The sequence below is a fragment of the Cynocephalus volans genome, chromosome 6, assembly GCF_027409185.1.
Source record: "Cynocephalus volans isolate mCynVol1 chromosome 6, mCynVol1.pri, whole genome shotgun sequence".
Taxonomy (NCBI): domain Eukaryota; kingdom Metazoa; phylum Chordata; class Mammalia; order Dermoptera; family Cynocephalidae; genus Cynocephalus; species Cynocephalus volans.
Genome location: NC_084465.1, coordinates 43650043 through 43666644, shown reverse-complemented (window position 1 = coordinate 43666644; position 16602 = coordinate 43650043). Strand labels below are relative to the sequence as shown.

Sequence of the window (16602 nt, the reverse complement as noted above, 5' to 3'; positions counted from 1 at the left end):
AGCCATGCGCCCTGCCATGTGGAGAAAGCTGGTCTGAGAGAACTAGGCCAAGATGCAGACAGAGGCAGAACTTAGAAACAGGGAGAAGACTGAGCACTCAAGTCCTGGTTCCCGTTGTCCCTGACAACTGCCACACTCCTGCCCTCCTCATGGGTACATAATAAGCCTTCCAATAAATTCCTTTTTACACCTAACTGAATTCAAGCTGTCTGCCTATAACCAGTACCCAAGGAAATTATATACAATATACCAAATGAATTTCAAGGTAATAAGTTTGATTTCCTGGGGGTTAGGCTGAGAAATACTGCCAGAAATTCTGATGCATCTGCAGATTCTAATGCATCTAATGCAAACCTGGCATTAGTCCACGGACTGACAATTTAACACTTTCTTCACTACCTTCTTTACTAGAGATAAGTCTTGTCCTTTCATAAAACAGTCAATTCCTTGTTAGCAAGAACTATATCTTACATTTTTAATAAATTTTGTTGGCTGTCAGCAACAAGCCATGAACACAAATATTCAGGAGGAATTTATTGGGCTAAAAATATGAAGATTGGTGCGATAGCTTGAATGTCCCTTCCAAAGCTCATGTTAAAAACTTAATCCCCTCTTTAACAGTATTAAGGGGTGGGAAATTTGACTATAGTATTTGAAAGGTGGGGCCTTTAAGAGGTGATTGGATCATGAGAGCTATACCTTCATGAATGGATTAATCCACGCACAGATTAATGGATTAAAGGGTTAATGGATGAATGGGTTATCATGGGAACAGACTGGTGGCTTTATAAGGAGAGCAAGTGAGCACATTAGCACATCAGCCCACTTGCCACCTGATTTCTTCACCAACTTGGGACTCTACAAAGAGTCTCCCACCAGGAAGAAGGTCCTCACCAGATGTGCTCCCTCGACCTTGGACCTCCCAGCCTCCAGAACTGTAAGAAATAAATTTTGTTTCATTATAAATTACCAACTGTCAAGTATTCTGTTACAAGTGACAGAAAACAGACCAAAACAATTGGATACTATGACTGCCACATGATCCTCTGGAATATCAACAGATCCACAGTAAGGAGGTTTTATGTTCTGAAAAAATCCCTCTCAGGACAGTGAAGGTTGTATAGCAAGACAGCACTAATGAAATTGGAGAACATCATTATTAACCTGATTATTTGTTACCAAAGGATACATACACATGGACGGATTCAAAAGGTTCCTAGGGATGGATTCAAAAAGGGTATTGGGTGGCTATGAATAAGGCGGTTTTAAACTGAAATGAAGAATGTGACTCAAAAGCTCAGCAAAGAAAGACTACCTTTCCCTAAGGATTTGGTCTAAGACAAAGCTGCTAGGAGTTCTAAATTAAAGAGGCAGGAAATATAAAATCCAATCTATGCTAAATGTATTCAACTGTGTTTAGAAATAAAGCCATACACCTATAAATTTCTCTTCCTATGTTTACTGACCCCTGCATTAAAATATGTTTGTATTCAAAGTAAGTGACCAGTTTGCTTTGAGCTGATAACCCACCATGGAGGGCACCTGAAAGACAAAGGTTGAAGTCAGAATCCCCTGCCCTAGAGAAGAGCCTAAACACCCTCAAATGATAGTAGTAGAAGAAAATATAAAGGCAGCCCTTCTTTAAACATTTAGCTTTGCCGAAAGAGCACACATCCTAAGGATCCACTCACCTTCTTTATCTCACTGACTACTAGAACTCAGGAAGAGCTCTGATTTTCAATACCATAATTACGAGAAATAAAGCAAATTCATTCTTACTCCTTAAAGCTGAAAGCTATACCCTTAAGTAGTTCTAACTAAATAAAAACAAAAAAACTAAGCTGGTTATTCTATATATAATTTTAATTTCTAACAAGCTTATATATTCACTTTATTCGTTTGTTTTACACAGCTATTTAGCAATATTCATGAACTTAATACATGCTAATGACAGAAGAAACCAAATTATACTACAAAATGCAAATTCTGCTTAGCTACATAAACTTACTTAGATAGCTAGGTGGTAAACATCAACTAGAACAACAAAATTTTCTCTAAGTTATTCCAGAAGACTATTTGTATATCACTTTTGGATATCTTCACTCCAAAGTTCTTCCACTGTAAACTACACTTAATATTTTCAATCAGCAACATGCTTAAAGATCACACTAGAATATCTGGGATGAGTGATCTATAATTTTCTACAAACTAAAAGTACACATCAATAGAGTAACGGAATTTGACTCAAACCCATCCTGCCACTGTACTAATAATTTGGTCTTAAAAGGATATCCAAATATGGCCATTTCATAGAAAGTGGTGTCATTTAGTAAAATTTCTTTAGAATCTCCATTTACAATTCTCAAAAAAAAAAAAAAAATTGAACTACAGACACAGAAAACTATCTGATAGTTATTTTCATCTCTACTCTGATTATAATATGACTGCATTAGAAAAACCTCATAAAGAAATTTAGTAAAGTGAAATTTCAGTTCAATGCCTTTTTTAAAACCTTTCAGTTCCCAGCACAGTAATAATAACCAGAACCCTCATTTCTCGTGCTTGAGAAACAATAAAGCATGTGCTTTAAAGAACGAAGCTGTCTTCATTTTCACCTGCATTGATGCTCCTTCCACTCTTGCCACACAGGCAACTCGATCCAAGAAAGTCACTGCCACAGGTACTGCCACAAAGAAGCCTTTACAAAAGGCCTTGAAGTATCTTTTCACCCACCCTTGTGACTGTGCCATACCTAAAAACACAAAGAAAACAAGTATTAAATTAGCCTCAAGAAAGGTGAAAAAGACACAAAAACAGCATAAGAAAAATAAGTTAGAGAAAAACAACCTTGTTGCTGATTATATTTCACACTCATCCCTCTAACCATTAGAGTAAATTTGACTTAAAGCCCCAAATGGAAATACATCAACTCAGATTAGCTATTTTCAGTAGCTGAAATCACCTTGATAACTTCAGTGGAAAATTCCTTCCCACAAAGTAATAATAAGTTAGAAAATAACTTATTCCAAAAAAATAAATATTTCAAATTCCAAAAAGTAAATAATTTTTCTGTTGCTGACTATTATGGTGGAGATGTTTCTTATACCTGTGATGTCTGTTCTCTTCTATAGTAATAGTTTTAGTGAGACACGTGGCTGACCAGCCAAAGACTATTTCCCAGCCTTTCTTACAGCTAAGTGTGACCATGTGACTAGGTCTGATCAACGGCATACGAGCAGATATGATATACTTGTAGGTTGTGCCCTTAAAAGGAGCATGCCCTCCCCTTTCTATTGCCCACTTTATAACTACAATAATAACAATGTGGTGGTAGGAACAAGAGCAGCCTTCTCAAACTATAAGATAAAAGCTTTAAGTTAAATATGGCAAAGAAATAAAACGCATGGATCCTAGGTCCCCAGCAGCACAGAGGCACCATAACTGTGCTGCAGTGCTTACACTTGGACTATTAAATAAGAGATAAATCACTTTCTATCATGTTTAAACTGCTGCTATATTGCCCTTTGATATAGTAGCCAAACTGATCCTAACTAATGCAACAATGGAATCTATGGTAGATCGGGGGGGAAAAACACCACATGTGAATTTAATACATATAATTACCAACCTTCACTTAGCCCTATAAACATTTGATTAATCTTCAAATTTCCCTAGAGATCAGGAGATCTCTTTACTGTCCCATACAATGAAAAAAAAAATAGTGAGGTATAAAGATACGTTATCCTTTAAGAACAGATGAAGCCAAACACAGTCCAACAGATAAAGAACTCTCCAGCTGGGAAAGATAAACGACCAGTTTGTTCACTGCCGTACTTAGACAAGCTCCATATGCTACCCAAGACCAGAAGGAGTAGGTGAAGGAGGAAGACGAAGGAAGGTGGGGGCACCATAAAGGTCTCCTGATCTCTTCTTCCTTAGGGTGTGAGACTAGATGACAGCAACTAAAAAATTAATGCAATCTAGACTTGTTCAGCCCTCAACTCACAGGTCATTTGCTTCCAAGTGATTTAAGAGTTCTTATCGTCTGATAAGCAGATCTGCAAGGGTCCAGAAATGCAAGTCAGACCTAGTATCTCCCAGAAAGTCATGCACCTGGACATTATTTTTGCATCTCTTCTTTAAGTGCCCAAAAGTTGTACTACCAACAACATTGTTGTGGCAATATTAATATTACATAAATGAAAAGAAGCAAAAAATAGATAACATGAGAAGGAAATGAAAAAACATTAAGAAACATATTTGTGGGGGAGAAAAGGAGGGGAAGGCGGGTGAGAGAGAAAATAAGTAAATAATAAAAAGCAGAAAAACTATAGTCAAATTCTGTCCAGATACTCATTTCTGAAGATTTTACCCAGTGAACTATATAATTTAACCTTGAAATGAGAGACAAGAGGAACATACAAAGAAAGGGTGTTACTAGCTATATGTCATACAGATTGTAGTTATGAAACCACTTGCAAAGAGTTTCATCCAAAAGACTCCTTTTATTGTGAAGGAATCTTTCCTTTTGAAGACACATGCAAAAGAAAGTGACGTAGTAATGAGGAACTCATAGTTTTCTGACTCTAACAAAGCAAAAGAATTCTTTAGTTATCAATCTAGGGTAATGACTTCCAAACTTTTTGACCATATCCCTCAAGAAGAAATAAATTTTATATAACAACCCAGTACTCACTCATACACAGACACATCTACACATATATACACACATCACAGCAAATAATTGAAAAGTTTCACAAAACAATATTTATCATTATTACAGGCTATAATTTTAGTCCATTATACTTCATTTTTTAAAAAACTGCTAGTTGCAAGTCACTAAATTAATTTTTACTATCGCTAAAGGTTCTTGACCTGCAGTTTTATGTAAACTCATCAAACAATACCCCAATCACGAATTCCCTCTAAAATCTTTAATATATCACAGAAAAAGGTGAATAATAACCTGAACTGGCTAATTCTTAATGACATAGCTGACATAAAAGAGGGTTAAATGTATGTGTGGTTAGTAATAAAAATCAGTAATCTTTTTTTTTTTTGCAGCCTTATCAACATACATTGCACACAATATAACATTCACTCAAACCAGTAATCTTTTATATCTACCTGAAATAAATGTAACTGCAGACTAACTATAGAAAACAAGCAATTTAAAAACATGTTTCCATTCAAACTTGTCTACCAACTGTAAGCTTAAAGTTAAATTGCTTATGAGTTCACACATCTGGCACCCACGAAATGTCTTTGGCCCACAGTGCAAAATGTTTCTGTGAACAGCCTCAACCACTGCACTCCTGAAATAGTAAACCTGCTTGACATGTTTCATTCATTCCTATCCAGCTTTAACACGAGCCCTTTAGTAAAACTAATTTCTCTTCAACGACATCTTTCACCAAGAATCAAAACATCTTTACTAACTCCTTTCATATTTATATATTTCCACAAGAGATTCAATATACTTTCTCAATGAACTATTTTACAAAGGTCCCATTTATCACCTTCTACATGACTTGGTAACAGAAGGACTTCGGTATATTTATCAGATCAGTACCTTCAAGATGCAAAAGATACATTTTCCTCAACATTAGATTTCATTAGCTTATTCTCTCCAAAAACACTTCTACCAACTGGTTTAGTAAGTCAAACATCAGTCTTACACTAAATTTAAAAGTTTAATGACCACATCTTTCCTTATTAATGTTTTCCAAAACACAAACAAATAAGTAAATTAAAAAATGCCAAATTGTAAAATATCTGAATCCACAAATAATGTATGATGGGCTCCAACGGACAGAGAAAAAAATTTAGTAACCATGTAGAACAGAAAGGAATCAGCTCAAAAGTAAATAATCATCTTCTAATTTACCAGTTTGCTAGGCTCAAGTTTATTTAAGTGGTTCACACTCATGTTTAAGTCATATACAACTCCAGATAATAACTGCAGAACACTGTTTCCCAAGCCTGCCTTGGCTGACATGTTTAAAATTGCAGATGCCCACCCCACCCCCTTAGACCTCCAAAATCAAACATCCAGGTGATTCCCTGAATCAAACAAGTTTAGAAAATATTGATATTTGGGTGTTTAAAGGTCAAATGTTACTCATTCTATCAAGTTTATTACCTTCTCAAAATGAGAACAGGAGGAAAAGATAGGAAAGAATTATCACTTTGAACATCTGCTCATATCCACATTAAATTTGCCTCCTTACTGAGTTAAGAAAGAAAGTAGCTGAAGAACAAACCTTATGCAGAAAATGAACACCATCACCAGATCCTGCTTTCTAATCTCTGACTGATTCCATCAGAAAGTGACTTCCAGGGGACTGTCTCTTTGCCCCCACTGAGGCAGTTTAGTCATCCATCCACTCACACACTCGTTCATCCCCTGGTTCATTCATTCTTATAGCCAGTATTTACTAAGGGTATTCTACAAACACTGTGCTAGGCACCAGGGAATCAAAACTGTGAGCAAAGCCAACCCCAGTCCCTGATCTCATCAAGTTTTTACAACCCGCTATGGAATGGTAAGGATCAATCAGATTATCACATAAACACAGTTAAAACTAAGTCGTACTGCTATGAGAGAGATACAGAGAAATTACGAAAGGTCTCTGAGGAAGAGACCAAACTAAAAAATGAGTAAGAGTTGCCTAGATAAAGGACTAGGGATAAGGAAAAGAATTCCAGAGAGTTGCCACATCACACGCAAAGCCCCTATGGCAGGAGTGGCCATGTTGTGACAAACAGCTGAAGAGAGGCTGATGTAGATAAAGCACAGAGAAAATGAGAAAGTACCGTGGGACATGAGTAAATCCACAGTGGGAGGATGCAGAGTAAATGCCAGAGCAGCTAGGACCTCATAAGCCTTTAAAGATTTTGCAGCCAATTAGAAGTAATCAAAATGTTTTATTACAGAGATAAATGATCTTATCTGCATTTTGAAATGATCAGTCTAGCTGAATGACTGGATGGGGCAAGAACGGATATGGGAAGACCAGATTATTCTAGTGCTCCAGGCCAAGAGATGATCATAGGTTAGACTAGGATGGTAGTAGAGATGGATAAAAATGGGCAGATTTAAGATACATATTTGTTACACTCACAGGATCTAGAAATGGATGGGCAGTGGTGGGGGAGAGAGGAAATAAGAGAAGGAAGTGTCAAGAGGCAGTAAGTGACCTGTCAATGCATTAGTATTTTGTCATTCCCTCGAATTATATACCAAAGTACTAAAAACATGATCATAATTCCTCAACTTTTATTCAGGCCTGCTAAGTACAAGGCTATGGGCTAGGTGCTAGGCATACAGCAGAGAAACAGCAGATGTGGTCCTTGCCCTCAAGGAGTTACAAAGTACCAGAAAAGACTGTCATTGAACAAGTATTTCCAATGGAGATGAGCATTAAAAAGGGACAATGCCCTTGAAGCATGACAGCATGGAGCAAGGGCACCTGTCCATCAGAAAATAATCAGGAAAGGTCTCCCAAAGGAAATGGCATTTGAGGATACAGGTGCATTTCAGGCAAAAGGAGCAGTATATGTGAAGGCCTAGGGGCAAAATAAAATGTTTCTATGTAAGAAACTAAAAGAAGTTCAGCTTGTATGAAATATACACAAAATTTATTACTTTAATTTTTAATTCAGTAAACATGTATTGAATGGCAAGCACCAATGCCAAGTGCAGAGAATATAAAGACTGCTAAGCATGCAGTATAATACATTTAAAAACACTCACTAAACAATACTTTATATTCTATATGTAAATTTATATATGCATATAAGTATTTAAAATGGAATATTATTTGTATTATTAATTCTTTAATAAACACCCATGTGTCACTTGGGTAATTATTAAAGTAGAGAGAGAGGAAAAGGAAAAAAAAAGCAGATTTTTCAAAATGCTAACTGGTTAATTCTAGATGCTGGTATTGGAGATGGTGATTATTTTCTTCTTTGAATTTCTGTTGGTTTCTAACATTTAAAAAAGAAAGAAATATAATCCCTGTCCTAAGAAGTCACTTTGATATATAAATAATATGGAGTTTACATAAGTCTTGATCTATTTCCCATCACAACAGATAAACCACACTTTCTCAGTCCAGTCTCTATGCAGTTCTAAGCAGTACAAAAAACAGTAAGATTCTTCCTTATTTATGCAAGATGGATATATTTAACTGACTACAGTGTTTGTATGTAACCAATGCAGGCTCTGAAGGAATACTACATGTGTTTGAAAACTTCTTGAGAGTTCTGTCAAATGATTGCTACTTTTATTCTAAGAGTCACAGAATGAAAATATAGTAAGTGTTCTCTTTGCTGTCCACTGTGCCCAGCATGCATGGACCTTCACAAAAGAGCAGGACAGAAACTGTGAATGCTTTCAAATATGATGATGCCACAGCTATCCTAGTTATGAGGTAACATGTATGATTAAACTATAAATTAAGGGGGGAAAAGATATTAACATAAATTGCATTAAATTCATATTCCCAGAATTTTAAACCTCTCCTTCTTTTCCCATATATGCTTTCCCATACATTCCTACTCCGTTCAGTCACTGTGGGACCGAGGAAGGAGCACAGTAACGAGTCAGGAGCTCTGAGGTAGATTCCTGTCTCCACCCATAACTAGCTGTATGACTGTGCACAAGTCACTTGTGGGCCTCAGTTTCCTCATCTGTAACAAGAAGAGGGTTAGATTTCACATCTAGGGTCCTTTGTAGGCCCAGCATTATTTATTTCTTTAAGTTTTTAATATTTTTTAAATTGTTTTTCCAGAACTTTGGCAGATAACTAAGACAAAGAAGAACATCAAGTTATCAGGCTTGAGACTTTTTAAGAGTTGAAAAGTAAAAATAGTTAAGATTTATTAAACAACTAGTTAAAAGGAGCAGTGGAGAGGAAGCTGGAACCAGTGTAAATCATGTAAAAGAACATTTTAAATATAGGTAAAGACTTGAAAGCTGCCGTTCTTTCACTTCTCATTTCCCAACTCCACTACTGACCACAGAACTGCCACCATGTCCTACACAAAAAAGTCAGGGCAAGTATTTTTCTACTGAGAGGATTATCAAGGAGCATGTGAGAGGTGTGCCAATCTGATAGTGTGCAGATGTTGCAAGCCAAGGGAGCAAGAGAAAAACATAAGCTACCCAGTGAACAAGGTACAAGTAATTGCTATGTCCAGTGGCTAAGAAGAAAATGCTCAGTACAGTCCTGTCCTACCTGAATTTATGAAGGACACCTATACCTCATAATAATAAAACACTGTTAAAAGTTTCCAACTATCACTTAAATACTAAAGAAGCCACACACAAATGAAGAAATAAACATAACATTTCTACATTATACCAAATAAAATATTTAAAGTTCTATGGCATTGGCATTTTGGTGAAGTTAATACATTGCCTTGTCTATATAAATTGCCTGAGTCATTCAGATAATCTGTTCTTTTGTTCACACCTTAAATGTTTAGAACTACCATGCTAATAAGCACCTAGGGCCTGCTTCCTCTGAGAAAATTTCCTTTAAGCTGTAACAATGTGATACTAAAATCAGCCCTGGCAAAAAGAGAATAATTTTTACCAGTTACCTCATTCTTCTAGTAACTATGCAAGTGACTTAGGTTGAAAACATTGCTCCTGAGAAAATTATTGCTTAAGTAGTAAGCACACCTGGTTCATTGCTGAAGTACATAAACTGAGAATATTTTTAAACAAGCTTTCAGATTCAGTTGAAGTCATATTTGCCACCTGGTATTTTCACCTACAAGTGAAAGTTTTTTGGTGATGCTGAAGTCAACCACATAACAACCTACACTGTAAACTCTTCTCTTTCCTATAAGAACTGTGGCTTGATCATGCATGAATTCATCTAAAATTTTAGCCTGTAAAAGTCACCAATCACTTATCCATCACAACCAGGTGGCTAAATCCATTTCAAGTCATCCTAATTATACAAACTATTTAAAAGTTGTGTGGGAGGTTTGAAGGTAAGAGGAAAACAATAAGTTATAAAGGAGTATGTTACGTAAAATGTAACCTTTCAATCATAAGACTAAGCTAACACATTTGGATACAAAATCAAGATTTTATTTATAAAGAGGAAACTATCAAACTATGAATATCAGAGAACACAAAAGCAGGTACCAAGTATATCTGATATGCAATTCCCGAATCATTCAATATACATTTATTTATATAATAAATAAAAATTTATTAATATATATTGATACAATATATATCATGGAGCAATTTACCATCTATCATGAAACTGTGCTAAGGGATAAGTATCTGATGTAGCACCATGACAGCATGGTCCTCGCTCATGTGGCACATGCATTTTCATTCTTTTAACAGTAAGTACCTACTTTATGCTACACACTATGTTAAGACACCAGATTGACCAAGCCACAGTAAATAGATGACCACACATGATCAGGCTACCTTCCTCCATGGATCTTTCCAGCAGCTCCTGGTACCAATAACCTGGCTCTGCAAACAGAGCCTAAGCATGTGAGAAAACAGGGAGCATTCAGATACATCTGGACTAACACAAGGGAAAAAAGAGTAACTAATGAATTAGAACAATTTTGGTTCTGCTGGAAGCAGATCAGGGCAAGCAATCTACAGGAACCAACACAAAAGAATTTTTCAGGACACTCTTGCTCCTTCACATTATAAATAAACATTATATTATAAAAACTGACACTTGGTAATCTTTAGAACGTGAATGGCAGTATGAATTTCTTTATCTTTTAACATTTACTTAGCAGTTCTCACTTGAAAATTCTCACAAAGGACAAAAATAGAAAGAAAAAAATAAAGAATGAAGAAAAACCTGCCAAAAATAATAAAGGCAGGAAATGTAACAGGGTAAGGCCAAGAGTTAGGCATGTTTTGGCAAAAATGTCCAATAAAAAAGCCAACACTCGTACTACTGATGAAGATAAAGGCCCTCTATATTGACCTAAAACTGATTCTCTGATGGAGATAATTATAACTCTCTATTGGTAAACGGAAGAGCATCTGGATACTAAGAGAAGAGAGGATAAAACCGACATATTCACAAATGGCCAACAGATATATGAAAACATGCTCAACATCAAAGAATCGGAGAAATGCTAATCAAAACCACATTGAGATATCATCTCACCCCAGTTAGACTGACTATTATCAAAAAGCCAGAGAATAACAAATGCTGGCAAGGACGTGGAGAAAGGGGAACCCTGCTACACTGTTGGTGGGACTGTAAATTAGTGCAGCCATTAGGGAAAACAGTATGTAAGGCAGGACAAAATACGGACATGCCCTGCTCATGACTATTTGGACTGGATCGGCATTAGCCACCTCCTTGTTTTGCAGTTAATGAACCCATAATGAGCTGACAACAGCTTAACCATCCTATCAAGTAGCGTGCTACACCTGAACTTTGCGGTTTTTGAACAGAAACTTAAAACTGTAAAAATTGCAGTGCCTGCACACTAGGAGAAACAAAAAGTGCAGACTAGACCAAGAAGTTCAAAGATAAGAAAAAAGTGACCCCACTGCACATGACCAAAAACTCCAGAAACTCAGGGACACATGATAGGAAGCTGATGCAATGTTGTATCAGCCTGTTAGGCTTTAAATACCATAGATCCTCCCCCATGGCAGAATATTCCTCCCCTTAGTTAGGATAGAGAAACACCCCTGTCCCAGAACAATATATAAACCCTCCCCTTAAGAATCTGTGGTGCACTCCTCACACTTGGGAGGACACTTGCATGCACACCCTTCTGCAGGTACGTTTGCTTTACAATAAAGTCCTATTGTTTGAGTGTTTCGTCTGTCTGTCCCTCTTGCTTTTCTTTTGCTGAGTGGGTGCACACCATATTGTGGACTATGCTTAGTCCTGCGAAAGGTTCTCCTTCACAGTGTGATCAAGAACCTAAAAACTGCCATCCAGTATCATATGGAGGTTTCTCAAACAACTACAGATAGAACTACCATGATTCAGCAACTACTAGGTAGTTTAGCCAAAGGAAAGGAAATCATTATGCTGAAGGGATACCAGCACTCCCTTACTTATTGAAGCTCTATTTACAATAGCTAAGAGCTGGAACCAACCTAAATGTCCATCAATGGATGGAGAAGGAAAATGTGGCATATCTATGCAATGGAATACTACATAAAAAAGAACGAAATTCTGCCATGCACAGAATGGATGAGCTTGGAGAAAATTATGTTAAGTGAAATAAGCCAGGCACAAAAAGAGAAATATTCCATGTCCTCACTCATAAATGAGAGCTAAAAAATAAACAAATAAAAAAGAAAGAAAGAAAGTACAACAATCATAATAATATGTTGAACTTTCAAAAGGAGAGAACATAACTGTGGTTACTAGAGGTGGGAAATGGGAGGTGGGATAGTGAGAAATTGATAAAGGGTCACAAAGAATGATTATGTTTTATAATGATGAATATAATAACTATCCTGATTTGATCATCACATATTGTACAAAGGTATTAATATTCAACTCTGTACCCCACAAATATGTATAATCAATTATGTTTCAATAAAAAAAATGAATTTCAGGGTTGTGCTCTAGTACACTGACATAGAGAGAAAATACCATCAGAATGTAAAAATTCATAAAGGATCCCTGAGTTCTTGGTAAGGACTCCTTCAACTTGCAAACACTGTGCAATTTATGTACATCTTTCCCTCTGCCTCAGGGGAAAAGTAGGCCCCAGCCTGGCCCAGGTGACTCTAGGGATGCTCTGCAGAAGCAGCATCAGCAAAGAAGGAAAATCAGTGAACAGCTGGGCTTTGAATCTAGAGGACCTTACTTAGTTCAAATAGGGATTCAATCACGCAACTTTAGACAAATTACTTCATCTCACCAAGCCAATTTTTTTCATCTGTGTTACTTTGCAGGGTTTTTGAAGGTTCAAAAACTTCATATGTGTGTTTTTAAAGTAAGAATTTGTATGAAGAAAATAAACCACCCATAAAACTAGTATCTGAATACACTACACATAATGTATTGAAGAACGATGGCTAGATCATCAAATAAAAGGTATTTCTTCAGATAAAAGCACTAGCCATGCTAAAGAGGACTAGCAATAACAAATCAAAAAAGAATAAGAATTAAGAATGTCTATTCCATATAATAAACCAATAAAAGCCCATTTTCTAGGTGATAAGACACCTAATAAATAGAGTGATAACTTTGTTCTGCTTTAAACCTTATCCTGTTCTAAGATTTGAATGGTTAAAGGCAATCATATTTACTGACATTGGCCAATTAAAAAGAATGTGTTTAGCACTATCTTAGGTGTTTTGAGAACTGTTAAAAAAAAAAAAGCAAAATAAAAGGTAATAAATGACTTAGTGCCAGAATTGGATCACAGGAATAAATTATGTAATAGTCATGGGGCTAGGGCAAGGGGGGAACATGACAACAGCTGGAATTGCAAGAAAAAATTCGTAATGAGAAAAGCTGAAAAGAAAAAAAATGAATTAGAATGTAGGTGACGGGTTTAAGAATGTCCACTATAAAATTCTTAGAACTTTTCTGTATGAACATTTTTCATTAAAATGTTAGAAATAAAAGAATAAATTACATATGGTAAATCTCTTGGGCAAGAGGAAAATATAATTATGACAGGAAAGGTATAAATGGCCTATTTGAGATAGGGAGAATGCTGCCCAGACCAGGAAACAGGACATATATTAACAGAAGTGAGGAAGAAGACTGGATTTAATACCAATTTTTTGTTTTGCTTTGTTTTGCTTTTTCCTTAGCAATATGGACATCTTCATGGCTCCAATATTTTTGGAAACCATATAAAACAAAAATATAACAGTGCGCTAGTGTTTTCTAAGAGCTGGCTAAGACCACCCTAACCCTATAAATTATCCTTATCTGTAACTCTATATAAACACCATTTAACAGCATTTAAAACTAAGACCCAATCCCAAATTTCAGTTATTGAAATGCCGTAAATTCTGCATAAATAGTTTACCATAAAAATTAATAGGACAGTGAATAGCTTTTTATACAATGAAAAAGTCCTATTAAATGATAACCATTAGCAAGGAGAAACTTGGTGAGCTTTAAACTCTAATATCCACAAAATTTGGATTTCAACACTGTGCTCTAATTTTTTTCCAATTTAATAGAAAAGCATAACTGCTGTCATTAAATAGAAGCTAAAGGCAATGTGGATTTTAAGCTAACAATGTGGCAACTTAAATATATGTGTAAATGAAACAGACCAGATTAGGTACTTATCCACAACCCAAACAAAGCAATTAGAAGATGTTTAACTATCTCACCGTAAGTCTACTTATTCCTCAAGCAATACTATTTCAAATTAGTGAAAGAATCAATTTCCAGTATCAAAAATACTTACTGAATAGCTAAGAAGAAAATACTGCTTTATTTAGCATTTGGGCAAAATTAGATTTAAACAATTAAGAAAGCCTGTAAATGGGGGGGGGGGGGAACTCTCCTCAAAAAAAAAAAAAAAATCAAAAGCCCTTCAAATATCAAAACTAAGAAATAGAAGTGAGGCAGGGGAAATAAAAGATGGTAACATTCAGAATCTAAAAAAAGAAGGTCACAAAATAAACAAGAAGAATATCAGAAAATGAGCATCAGGCAATAACATGAGTAATGGGAAAATGTCACTGGAAACACCATGTGACAGCCAGTTACTGAAGCACAGTCATCCAAGGAGAGCTGTGCTGCTCCTTACCTACTCCATGGCCTCACTTTTTTGCCTACTCTCTAACACTGCTCTGTATTCATTTCTCTTAGTTACTTTTCACAGCAACTCTACTTCTGCTCTATTTTAGAATGGTACAGGGTCTCATTAAGCCTCAACAGTAAGTAGAATGGGATAATTTTTTAAAAAGAATATGATTTCAGGGTCTCATGAAAATCCTATCCTGATCCCTACCCTGCAGGCCTCAGATTTGTTGCTTTCTTTACCAAACTATAAATGCCTGTGAGTGAATATAATATCAACTCAAATTCATACCAACAACATGGCTTTTCCTTTGATCAGAGTTGGGAGTAAGGAGCAGGAAGATTTCTCAAAACAGCCAAGGCCACTAGACCGCAAAGTGACAAAGATGAAAAAGAAAGGTCACAAAAAAAGTGGCATTGAGAAGTAGAATTTAACCAGTAAACTTATGGCCAGCCAATGGAGTCTTATGACTCTTTACAGAACAATAAATATAAAACAGAAAAAAAGGTTCCTCCAGCAGAGAAGCACATTAAGGCTCTGATTAGTCTGTCAAAAATAAAACCTGTCCAAACTATGGCTGGAAGAGTTGGAAGGCCGCCCACAACCCATCTATGGCAGCTGCAAGTCCATGGGGAGCTCAAACAGCAGCAGTACAGGCTTAGTACTGCATGAAGATGCAAGCCAAAGGAAAAAATTCAGGCATTTTAAGGTGAAGGGAACAATAACAAATTGTTTTGGAATGAGTGGCTGCGGTCCTTTAAATTTATAAGCACAAGTGCATGTGCACAACAAACACCCACGCACTTGTCAAAATGGCCACAGAGGCCAAGCTGGCAACATAAGTTAAAAATAAATAAATAAATACATACATACATAAATAAAAACAGTCAAGAGTCAGAATACAAAGAAGATCACACTGTGTAGCCTGGAGTCTAAGGCAGATGGAGCTCAGCACTCTCTGGACTCAAGTGTCTGCTGCACAGAAAATCCAGAGATTATAATGAGCCTCTGGTAAGTTATTACAGCATATGGAACTGAGATGTTATTTAGATTGCTCCCCACACTTAAATATCCTGTTTTGATTTTTGCATACTTACCTATATAGTAGAAGAGACTTGCAGTGGGTTGAATTGTGTCCCCCAAGGTCCATGTATCAGAAACTTAACCTCCACTGTGACAGCGTTAAGAGAGTGGGTAGTTGAAAGGTGGGGCCTTGGAGCAGTGGCTGGATTGTGAGGACTATATCCTCATAAAAGGATTGATCCATTCTTGGAATTAATGGGAGTGGTTCTGGTGGCTAAAACAAGAGAGTGAATGAAGAAGCTATTTCTGTCTCTACTCCACTATTCTTGTCAGGTGACACCCTGCATTGCTGAAGTCACCATCAAAGGCCTTCACCAGATGTGTTCCCTGGACTTTGGACTTCCCAGCCTCCAAAACTTTAAGCAATAAGTTTTGTTTTCTTTCAAATTACCCAGTCCCGAATATTCTGTTATAAGCAATAGAAACGGACTAATATAATATTATTTTAAGATAGCTGGGAAATTTCAACATGAAATGCCCGTAAGTATGTATCTGCCAATCAAAACATTCAAAATTACTCACAGAAGCATAAAATAGCATCAAATTTTTTTTTAACACTGTAAGCAGACATCTGCAATGAAATACAAGATTCCTACTACATAATGCTAAAGAAGCATGGGATATTGGGGAAAGAAAGTAACTTAAAACGTCACTAGATTATTATCAGTATTATCTCATATAGCTATTTTTAGATAGTTGTCAAAAGCCAATGACTGTCAAATACAGTAGAGCATAGTGTTATGTGACATTCCATCAATGTGA

General features: G+C 36.3%; 1 protein-coding gene across 8 annotated transcripts in view; it reads right to left on the bottom strand.

Annotated features, from left to right (window-relative positions):
• IMMP2L (inner mitochondrial membrane peptidase subunit 2) overlaps positions 1-16602 on the bottom strand; it is an 896337-nt gene that overhangs the window by 840555 nt on the left and 39180 nt on the right. For all 8 annotated transcript variants that reach the window (XM_063100446.1, XM_063100444.1, XM_063100443.1 and 5 more), the window contains one exon: positions 2616-2752. In XM_063100446.1, the coding sequence (XP_062956516.1) occupies positions 2616-2750 (135 nt within the window). In that variant the 5' untranslated portion in view covers positions 2751-2752. The remainder of the gene's footprint in view (positions 1-2615; positions 2753-16602) is intronic.